The 10,630-nt window shown below is 41.1% G+C and overlaps 1 protein-coding gene and 2 long non-coding RNA genes across 3 annotated transcripts; all 3 read right to left on the bottom strand.

Annotated features, from left to right (window-relative positions):
* Window positions 1–2,000: 2,000 nt before the first annotated feature.
* On the bottom strand, window positions 2,001–3,751 carry LOC115919504. The gene is made up of 2 exons (XR_004061881.1): window positions 2,679–3,751; window positions 2,001–2,089 (listed from the first exon to the last, which is right to left on the bottom strand). It is a non-coding gene; the product is annotated as an uncharacterized LOC115919504 (long non-coding RNA).
* Window positions 3,752–3,933: 182 nt separating this feature from the next.
* On the bottom strand, window positions 3,934–9,633 carry LOC115929884. Its single transcript, XM_030999984.1, has one exon. The coding sequence runs from the start codon at window positions 9,631–9,633 to the stop codon at window positions 3,934–3,936; it is 5,700 nt and encodes a 1,899-aa protein (XP_030855844.1).
* A 73-nt stretch (window positions 9,634–9,706) lies between these two features.
* LOC115919503 lies at window positions 9,707–10,603 on the bottom strand. The gene is made up of 2 exons (XR_004061880.1): window positions 10,385–10,603; window positions 9,707–9,795 (listed from the first exon to the last, which is right to left on the bottom strand). It is a non-coding gene; the product is annotated as an uncharacterized LOC115919503 (long non-coding RNA).
* Between the last annotated feature and the right edge of the window lie 27 nt (window positions 10,604–10,630).

The following is a 10,630-nucleotide window of genomic DNA, read 5'->3' as shown; positions in this document are numbered from 1 at the left end:
GTAAAGACCAGTTATGGTCATGCGATTGCATTGTGAAAGAAACGTTTTGGAATCGATCAGAAAAGGTTGATCATCTAGCATCTAGCATCTGCAAGGTTCTGGAATCATCAAAATGATAAGAAATTTGGCCCATTCTTCGTAAAGTTACAAGCACTATACACAGAAAGATGTATATGGGACTACCCTATATCTCTCACAGACCATGAGAGAAACAAATTTACCAAATATATGAATTAGTAGGCGGTTTCCCGGCAAATTTTTTATCATCATGTATTAGTCAAAACATATTCTTTCACAGTCATTATTGGTAATGAGAGCTTCCATTTCATTTTTTGAAATTGGGGCGTTTCCAATACTGGTCTTTACCTTTAACCACCGTGAGATGACCCCCCCCCTCCTCAAATCTACCTTTTCCAGCAATCATTTCCCCCAATTTAGGCTGGATCGAGGCCCGGGGGCGGGGGGGGGGGGGTACTCACATATTGGGACATACGGGGGTGTGCCGCTCTAACGGGTGACTTTTTCACACACAATTTTGAAACATGGCTCTTTTTTCGAGTAAAATGTGCTTAGTTTAGTGTGTAACAAATGACGCCTGGCTGGAATGCTCCCCAGGGAGTGGAGAATGTGCATACATTGTGTGCGGATATAAGCCTGAATCCGATGACCGGGGTAATAATATATAATCTGTAAAGCGCTTTGAGAGGGCCTGCGGTCCTCAAAAAGCGCTATATAAGAACGAGCTATAAAGGTGTTCATCCACCCCCCTTGGCAAACAGATGGGTGTTTAAATTTAGAATCTTAAAGACACCATTGAACTGTGTTTTACCTATGTCTCCCCCCGCCCCCTGAAAAAAAAGCTTTATAATGTTTTTGTTTGGGTTGCTCGGGGGGGGGGGGGGGGGGGTGGGGTGGATGTTAAGGGAAAACCTCCCCCCCAAAAAAAAAAAAAAAAAAAAAAAAAAAAAAAATCCCAATTTCATATAGCCTAAATCCCATTTCACAGCCTTTCAAAGAGCACATATTTTATTTTGTTTGTGTCTCAAAATGTGCACATTTGGCCTATCGATATTTCGTTTCGTTGGGGTGGGGGTAAGGTCAGCTTTTTGGGTCACCCATTACCACAATTTAATTTTTTTTATTTTTTTTTTATTTTTATTTTTTTTTAATTAAAAAAAAAACAAAAGGGGGGGGGGAGGTTATACTCCAAAACACACTCATAACAAAATGTAAAGGGGGTTTCAACCCCCACCCCCCCAACCCCCCTGCGTACGCGCCTGCACCTACACCCTTTTAAAGTGGAATATTTATTCGCTTTGGAATGGTGATTGTTTAGTTAAAATGTAATACGATAGTTTAAAATCATATCTAATCTCTTAGGCCTACTCCTTTCACCGTTATACTGTCATCGTAATTATTTGAATGTATAATTATTGTTCTCATAAAGCTTAAAGGTATTACAAAGTTTTGGTATGGGGTCATGAATTTGGTTCAAATTATGAACATAGGCCTATTGGAAACATAATATGCGATCCTACAATATTCAGTGATCGTTGTCGCGGTTGAAATCGAGTCTAAAGTGATGAAATCGTAAATAATAAACTCTTTTCGGTGTATAGCTCCCTCTCAAGGTCAAGATTTAGCTATGAAACAATGAATGTTTCTTGACTAAAATCGACCGATTGGCTATTCCCGTTTGGAAATTATATACCACAACTATTATTCTGAGATTTTCATGGTCGCAGCTACCATTATATGGCCGTATAGACGCTATTTGAAAATTATCGAAATTTACCGGGAGCACCTGTAAATTTTGATATTCAATTTTTCTCGAAAGCAGAAGTGTTTTAGGGGCTACATTTTCTAATGCTTATAATACATCCACAGGGGCATCCAAATATTTCAAAATTGTAAAGAATCAATATCCAGCCAATTTTCAACATTTCCCAAAACTCTATGATGATTATATTGAATAGCAGTGGAGAGATATTTTTAATCATTGAAGAAACAGTCAATGAAAAGTCGTAGTAGGGTTGACTTGCTAATTTATTCTATGTCAACTAATTCCATCACACTTGCTCCGTGAAAACTGTATGAACAAAACATGATAAAGAAAAAGAACAGATTATAAGTAATTGTTCATACAGGCATTTTCGAATACATGTGTATAAATAATATCATCAGTTCGCCTATTAAATGCAGTGATTAATAACAAATGAATTTCTTCTCTTTGTCTCTTATCATTTGTGTATATGCAATTATCTATAAACAATACCTTCACTCAAGTCACGTGACCAATATTCGTGGTAGATAGTTTGAATCACAAAGACTTATTAGCATAACGCATATCAATGACTGCGTCCTTCTTATAGCGGACACGTCATTCGTATCGTTAATATCGTATACCTATTTACGTGCATACAATTAACATTGCCTTACGTAGCACCCTAGCTTACACTCTATATCGTATATATCGTATACCTGTTTTACGTGCATCTAATTTGCATATATATAACGTCCACTACAGCCGTATACGGTATCATACGTGTCCGTGCATACACTAATACTACACACACCATTCATTATCACTTAAGCATATTAGATTACATTCATATCATCATTTCTCATTATTTATACTATTTATACTCGTTATACATTAATATATCGAATTAACGAACCTTCTTGCCTCCTTATTGTTGCAAACGGGTTGGCTTCGTATCAATAACAGGTGTAATTTAGGACAAGATTTCGGTGCGAACATCCAATTCGTTGCTACTGCTATGTCGGAATTAGGAAAGCGTAGATGGCGCTATTTCAGCCCATGACGTAAGTCAGAATACTCCTTTTTGTCAGATAAACTAACTCTCATAAACGATCACATTAACATGGCTCCTTTAAATTAATAATTAATTTACCCCTTTTTAGCTTCATAGAAATGACTTGGATTATTTGTTCCTTATCAACATTAATAGTTCAAAATATATCAATATATGTATACATATAGATCTACATCTCAAAATTTCAATTTCTACTTATCTTGAAACGTACATGATCAATTGCGCATGCAGGAAAACAAATCTTTATTCAAGATTTACAGTTCAAATTGTATCGTGAGATTACTTCATCTCTAGTACAGAGCTTGTACCAAGTATCTTATTACAGCATCTGAGTTAAATTAAATTTAACCGCGAGTCTCAAACACTCAGACCTTGCAACTCACCATTTATGACTAGCAATTAGCTGTATTTGCAAGTACTGGATTTAGAAATCGAGAAAATAACCTGGATCAACTCTCAGTTCAAATACTCTGCATGAATTTACGTTGCAAAAGGGGGGTTTCAATTCAGGTTCACATCTAATGCTCATTCATGTATACAATACATACAAGCATAATGATGAAATTGAACTGAAATACCCTTTAAATACATTCTTATAAGTGCAATCACATTGTAATTTTTTGCAAGGTAATTAATGCGATAAAATGAGGTATATCAACTTAATTTCCGTTTTCTACAAATATAGTTGTCATATGCTCGATCTTCCAATTTGATTAGATTACATTTTTTCAAACAGAGAACAAAAAACAAACAGCAATAAAGGTCATTACAGCTCATTCGGAAATGTCGTCAATCCACAAAAAGAGTTCTTGTAGTTGTTCAATCAGATCAATTAGTTCAAGAGTTTACTCAGTTCAATTAGACTTCATTTCAGCTGATGTGCGTCTGTAGTTACAGTTCCAGCATAGTCTTTGTTACAGGCCAATTACAGATATTCTTGGTTCTAAAACTTCAATTAAATTATTTGACTAGTCTTATTCTAGACTTTCAGATTTTGCGGGTAATTCGAATTTTGGATAGTCTTATGTTCAGACTTCTATATTTACTTAAATCTATCAAAACCTATTTGTGAGGGATATTAATTACCTTACAGTATTCAAGGCTCCTTGGTCGGGAATCCGTCCTGGTCTTCACGCGGAAGCAGCAAAACCAGTTTGTGTATCGGACGCTCTAGTTCTTTCACAGGTCCTTTACGCTTACCGCTGTCGTCAAGTTCGGAGTCACCCTTTACGAGCTTCACTTTACGAATGAGTCCATCGGTAGAAGGAAAGACCTCGCTTATCCTTGCTAGGGACCATTGATTTCGTGGCAAGTTCTCGTCTTTCATGATGACGATATCCCCAATCTTAGCATCCCGTCGGGGCCGAGTCCATTTCTGGCGTGTCTGTAAGTTCTGGAGAAACTCCTTTCTCCAACGATCCCAGAACTCGTTGATCAGATGTTGTACCCTCCTCCAACGCTTTCTGGAGTACAAATCAGCGTCCTGAAAATTGCCTGGTGGAGGAAGTAAGACTTTCGACTTCATGGTTATGAGATGATTTGGCGTAAGAGGAGCCAAATATGTTGGGTCGTTCAGGTCAGTCACAGTCAGCGGCCTGCTATTGACAATTGCAGCCGCTTCATACATCAGTGTTCTCAGTGATTCATCATTGAGTTGTCTACTCGATTGATACAGCAAAGTTTCAAGCACTCTCCTGGCAGATCTTATTTGGCGCTCCCATACTCCACCCATATGGCTTGCCGCGGGGACGTTGAAAGTGAACTGTACGTAGTCACATCCTTCTTTCATTAGAGTGCCTTTGACATGTTCGTGATTCATTTCTGACCACGCTTTCCTTAACTCTGCTTCTGCGCCAACGAAGTTCGTTCCCCTGTCGCATCTCAGTTGACGTATTGGACCCCTCAGAGCAGCAAAGCGACGATATCCCTGAATGAATGAGTCTGTAGTCAGACTATTGAGTGTCTCAATATGCACGGCTCTCGAAGGCATGCATGTGAAGAGGAGTCCATATCGCTTCATCTCCTTTCTACCTTCCTTTATCACCCATGGGCCAAAGCAGTCGATGCCACAGTAAGTGAAAGGTGCTGCAGGTAACACACGGTCAGACGGTAGATCAGACATCTTCTGTAATTGTGCGGGACTACGTAGCCTATTGCATATGACACATTTTCGTATGAAATTGGCCACTCGATTACTGCTTCCAAGAACCCAAAATCCATTCTCTCTTATCTGGTTCAATGTCATGCCTCTTCCTTGATGAGCAGTCAACTCATGACAGTGACGTATCACAAGGTCCGTTACGTGGCTTCTTTGTGGGAGAATCAGGGGATGCTTTCTGTCATATGAGTCGTCTCCCCTTCGAATTCTTCCTCCAACTCTTAGAATTCCCTTTTTATCCAGGAAAGTGTCAAGTCCATGGAGACGACTTTCTTTCTTTATTTGACGTCTTCTCTGCCTGTCATTCAGATCCTGTTTCCTCTGGATTGACTTCAGGATTTCTATTTCTTCCCCAAAGGCTTCACTCTGGACGTGTCTCAGTATCTCAGTTTCTGCCTGTTGTAGATTCTGCACCGAGACTTTGCCTTGGGAAGTTGAGTCATCATTTGCCTGTCTTGTACGTTTTCTTTGACAACGTTGTTTCAGTCTTGTGATGAACAGCAGACAATAAGCCATCGCCCTCTTTGCTCTATACCATGTCGGGAATCGGTCTAGGCGACTCAGATCAAACTTGGAGTCACCCATTACAGTCGCGTTCACCATAGACTTCTTCACCTCGGGGTCACCTGGTGAAACCTCGAATTCCTCCTGATCATCAGCGCGAGGAACCGTCTCTTCCCATAGAAAATCTGGGCCAGTGAACCAGTTTGAAGTGATGAGTTGGTCAACGGTAAACCCTCTGGAAGCTCCATCTGCTGGATTGTCCTGTGTTCGAACGTGCTTCCACTGCGATGATTCTGAGTGTTGTCTGATCTCACAGATCCTATTTGCTACGAACACATGGAACCGCTTCGATTCATTGTTTATGTATCCAAGTACCACATTGCTGTCTGTCCAGTAGATATGCTCAATGTCCTCCAAGGCTAACTCTCGCTGAAGAAATGTGCTCACCCTAATGGAAACAACGGCAGCTGATAGTTCCAAACGGGGTATTGTTACTGCCTTGAGCGGGGCAATCCTGGACTTTGCCATCACCAGGATACAGTGGACTCTTCCCTCTCCATTCTTAATTCTCATGTATGAGCATTGGCCGTATCCCTCGGAACTAGCATCGGAGAAGTGGTGCATCTGCATGGTCGTAACCTCACCGAAGTCTGCAGGTTTGTAGCATCTCTGTATTGATAGGGAGTCAAGATTATGCAGATCAGTTGTCCATTTCTCCCATCTTTCTCTGAGATGATCTGGCAGGGGGTCGTCCCAATCAGCAGACATCTTACACAGCTCTTGCAGAATCTGCTTACCAGGTAAGACAATCGGGGCTAGTAATCCCATAGGGTCATAGATCGACATCACGGTTGACAGTATTCCGCGCCTGGTTAGAGGTCTGTCATCGAGTGTGACTCTGAATTGGAACGTGTCAGATTCCACACACCATTGCACCCCAAGTGCCTTCTGCAAAGGAAGCTTATCCTGTAGGAGATTAGTCTTGGTAGTGCCCTTTGCTCTATCCTCTTCCGGAACTGTTTCCAGCACTTCTTGGGTGTTTGAGATGAATTTGTGCAAGTGGAGGCCTCCTTTCTTGCACATCTCTCTGGTTCTCGAGATCAGATTCTTGGCCTCTTCTTTGGTAGGAACAGATATTAGCCCATCGTCCACGTAGAAGTTATGATGTACAAAGTTCTTTACATCCTCTCCAAATTCAATAGCATGGTCGCTGGCAATCTGTTTCAAACAAAAGTTTGAGCATCCTGGAGACGACGTCGCCCCAAACAAATGGACAGTCATTCTTAGCTCATGGGGCTGTTGCAGAAAGTCTCCATCCTTCCACCACAAATACCGTAGGTATTTCCTATGATCTTCCTTCACCTTGAATTGGTAGAACATCTCACGTATATCGCAACAAAATGCGATTGGTTCCAGTCTGAACCTGCAAAGTACTCCCACTAGTGTGTTAGTCAGATCTGGTCCAGAAAGAAGCTGCTTGTTGAGAGATTCCTTTCCAAATTCTGCACTGCAATCAAACACAACTCGTAACTTGTTGGGTTGTACTACCCCATGATGGGGAATGTACCATGCTTGGCCGTTCTGCTTGTCATATTCTGGTACACTTTCAGCATATCCTTTCTCCAAGAGAGCATCCATCTTTTCCGAGTATTTCTGATGATACTCAGAGTCTCTTTGAAACTTTCTCTTTAGATGACTCAATCTCCTTTCCGCCATGAATCTGTTGTTGGGAAGGTTGACGACATCTTCTTTAAAGGGAAGAGGAGTCTCGTAATGACCATCATCTGTGATATGGACATTCTCCGACATGATTCTCATAAATCTTGTATCATGTTGCGAAAATGGTACCTCACTTCTGCTCTTTGAGAAATCTCTTTCCATCAGCTTCAGCACAGACGAAGGGCTGATCTCTTCTTTGATTGTAACGTTGTGAGTGAACGTTACTCTCTTCTTGATGGACATGTCTCTTTCAGCTAGTTCAGCGGGTATTTCACGTGCTGTCAAGCGATGACTGTGGCCAACGTGATCATCGGGGTTGTAGTGCTGTTCATCTTGACTTGTAACACCCACTATGCTCCATCCCAAGTCAGTTTTCATTCCAAATGGACCGTCATCGTCTTGGGAGGGAATCACATCTCGAGGAGTCAGAGCTCTTCCACAATCATAGCCGATCAACAATCCTATTTCACAGTGCTTCAGAGGCAGAAGTTGGTCAGCAATTGGAACCAAATGTGGGAAAGAGCGAGCTACTTCAGGAGTGGGGATGTGTTCTCTGTTGGCTGGCATTATGTCTCTAGTGTATGCAGCTGGAAGGTGTATCACCTTTTCACTGTTAAAGGCTCGAGCTGTGAGTCCTTTAATCTTCTCACTTGGAATCCTTTCGTTCTTGGTCGACATTGTAGACAGAAGAAGGTTGACCCTCAGTCCATGAAGTCCTAAGGCATCCTTTGTAGAATTCAATATGAAGGTGGTATCCGATTGAGTATCTAATAGTGCGTATACGAGCCTCTCTTCCTTCATATTCTCATGAGACAGCCAGACTGGCACGATTGCCGCGCTTTTCACATAACTTGTGGCGTTAGAATTAACAAGTGTATGTGAATTTGAAGATTGTATTTCTTCCTGGTTCGATGTCCTTTCCCTTTCTTCTGAAGGTCTTCTGTCAAAGTGTAGTGGCGTAGGATGACGCTTGTTGCACTCTCTGCATGTGCTTCTCACTCGACATTTTTTGGTCAGATGACCTCTCTTGAGACACCCGTAACACAAGCCCTTTTCTCTTATGAACTTCTTCCTCTCGGACATAGGCTGATTGACAAAGGCTTGACAATCCTCAAGGTGATGATGATTTCTACAGAATATACAGAATGATTTCCGTTCTGGCCTCTTTGTCTCATCTTGGATGGAGCTGGTTCTCATAGTTAACGCTCTCATGGATTTTCCTCTGTCCTGTTTCGGTTTGTCCTCCTTCAGGCTACCAATGGACGTGATTGGGTCACATGCAATGTTACTCTCTTCCTCAATGAATGATGAGAAGGTACCGAATGAAGGAAATGTACCATGTGACCTCCTATGCTCATAGACTCGTCGGCTCCATTTAGTAACAAGCCAATCGGGAAGTTTGGATAGGAGTTTCCTATTCTCACGTTCGTCATCTAACTGTCGGAGGTTGCCGATCTTTTCTATTGCTGTTTGGCATTGTCGTAGGTAATCAGAGAATCTACGCAGTCCTCTGGAATCCTTTGTAGGTATCTTTGGCCAGTTATCCAGTCGGTCACGAAATGCATTCGAAATGATGAATGGATCACCATATCTCTGTTCTAGTTCACTCGTAGCTCGATTGTATGCCATATCATTGTGTATCAGAGAAAATCCTTGCACGAGTTCGAGAGGTGGGCCACGTAGATACTTCTTTAAGTAGAAGAATCGATCCCTTGCAGGAATACCTTGATGTTCCATTAAGATGTCGTAGGCCTGTTTCCAACTAGGGTATTGCAGTGGATCCCCAGAAAAGATATCTGGTTCTGGCAGTGGCAAGCGACTAATCTGTAGCTGAGTCAGCAAATTTAACAAGGGTTCTTTAGTCGGCAATTCTGTAGTCGGAACATCTTCAGTTGGCACATCTTTGGTCGGCACATCTTTAGTCGGCACATCATCCTGGCTTTCAAACGAGCATTCATTCACCCATTTTTGACAGGATGATAGTCTTTTCGATGAAACTTTAGATTTTCTTGACGATTCTTGTTCGAGGAGGTGTTCTTGTACTCCTTTCATCAGCTCTGAGTGTTCTTGTTCGATGTTGTCGAGCCTTTCATGGCTGTCATCGTCGATTCCTGCCAACTCCAATAGAATCTGTAGGTCTTCTTGAGCGGATATGGCGTTGTCCATCACCTGCTGCAGAGCGTCCCTACCTTGTCGAATAACTTTGACATCACTGATGTCGCTCAAGGTAGCTCTTAACTTATTCGACGCTCTACGCCAAGCACTAATGGATCTCTTAAATTCCTTCCCTTTTGTTTCAGCTTGATACTGCAGACCTTTCTCAGTGAGTTTGACTTCTCGCTTTGACCTTGTGTCCACAGCTTCAGCAACAGGGTTTTCCTTCTCCTTGTCCCCCATCATGTCCACTTCCGACATCTTGTACCAAATCACGTAATCTGAATCACGACGTCATCGCAGGTTGCAAGTCGTAGTGAAGTGAAGTTTTCACTGAAGAAACAGTCAATGAAAAGTCGTAGTAGGGTTGACTTGCTAATTTATTCTATGTCAACTAATTCCATCACACTTGCTCCGTGAAAACTGTATGAACAAAACATGATAAAGAAAAAGAACAGATTATAAGTAATTGTTCATACAGGCATTTTCGAATACATGTGTATAAATAATATCATCAGTTCGCCTATTAAATGCAGTGATTAATAACAAATGAATTTCTTCTCTTTGTCTCTTATCATTTGTGTATATGCAATTATCTATAAACAATACCTTCACTCAAGTCACGTGACCAATATTCGTGGTAGATAGTTTGAATCACAAAGACTTATTAGCATAACGCATATCAATGACTGCGTCCTTCTTATAGCGGACACGTCATTCGTATCGTTAATATCGTATACCTATTTACGTGCATACAATTAACATTGCCTTACGTAGCACCCTAGCTTACACTCTATATCGTATATATCGTATACCTGTTTTACGTGCATCTAATTTGCATATATATAACGTCCACTACAGCCGTATACGGTATCATACGTGTCCGTGCATACACTAATACTACACACACCATTCATTATCACTTAAGCATATTAGATTACATTCATATCATCATTTCTCATTATTTATACTATTTATACTCGTTATACATTAATATATCGAATTAACGAACCTTCTTGCCTCCTTATTGTTGCAAACGGGTTGGCTTCGTATCAATAACAGGTGTAATTTAGGACAAGATTTCGGTGCGAACATCCAATTCGTTGCTACTGCTATGTCGGAATTAGGAAAGCGTAGATGGCGCTATTTCAGCCCATGACGTAAGTCAGAATACTCCTTTTTGTCAGATAAACTAACTCTCATAAACGATCACATTAACAATCATCTAATAAGAAAAGTTCAACAGTTTTGGATGTTG

The sequence above is a fragment of the Strongylocentrotus purpuratus genome, unplaced genomic scaffold (assembly GCF_000002235.5).
Source record: "Strongylocentrotus purpuratus isolate Spur 01 unplaced genomic scaffold, Spur_5.0 spur5_scaffold_6, whole genome shotgun sequence".
Classification (NCBI taxonomy): domain Eukaryota; kingdom Metazoa; phylum Echinodermata; class Echinoidea; order Camarodonta; family Strongylocentrotidae; genus Strongylocentrotus; species Strongylocentrotus purpuratus.
Note: the sequence above shows the minus strand (reverse complement) of the source record. Positions and strands in the feature narration are given on the sequence as shown.

Bases quoted from the DNA above. Each gene is read 5' to 3' on its own strand.
- LOC115929884 (XM_030999984.1), bottom strand. From the start codon at position 9,633: ATGTCGGAAGTGGACATGATGGGGGACAAGGAGAAGGAAAACCCTGTT.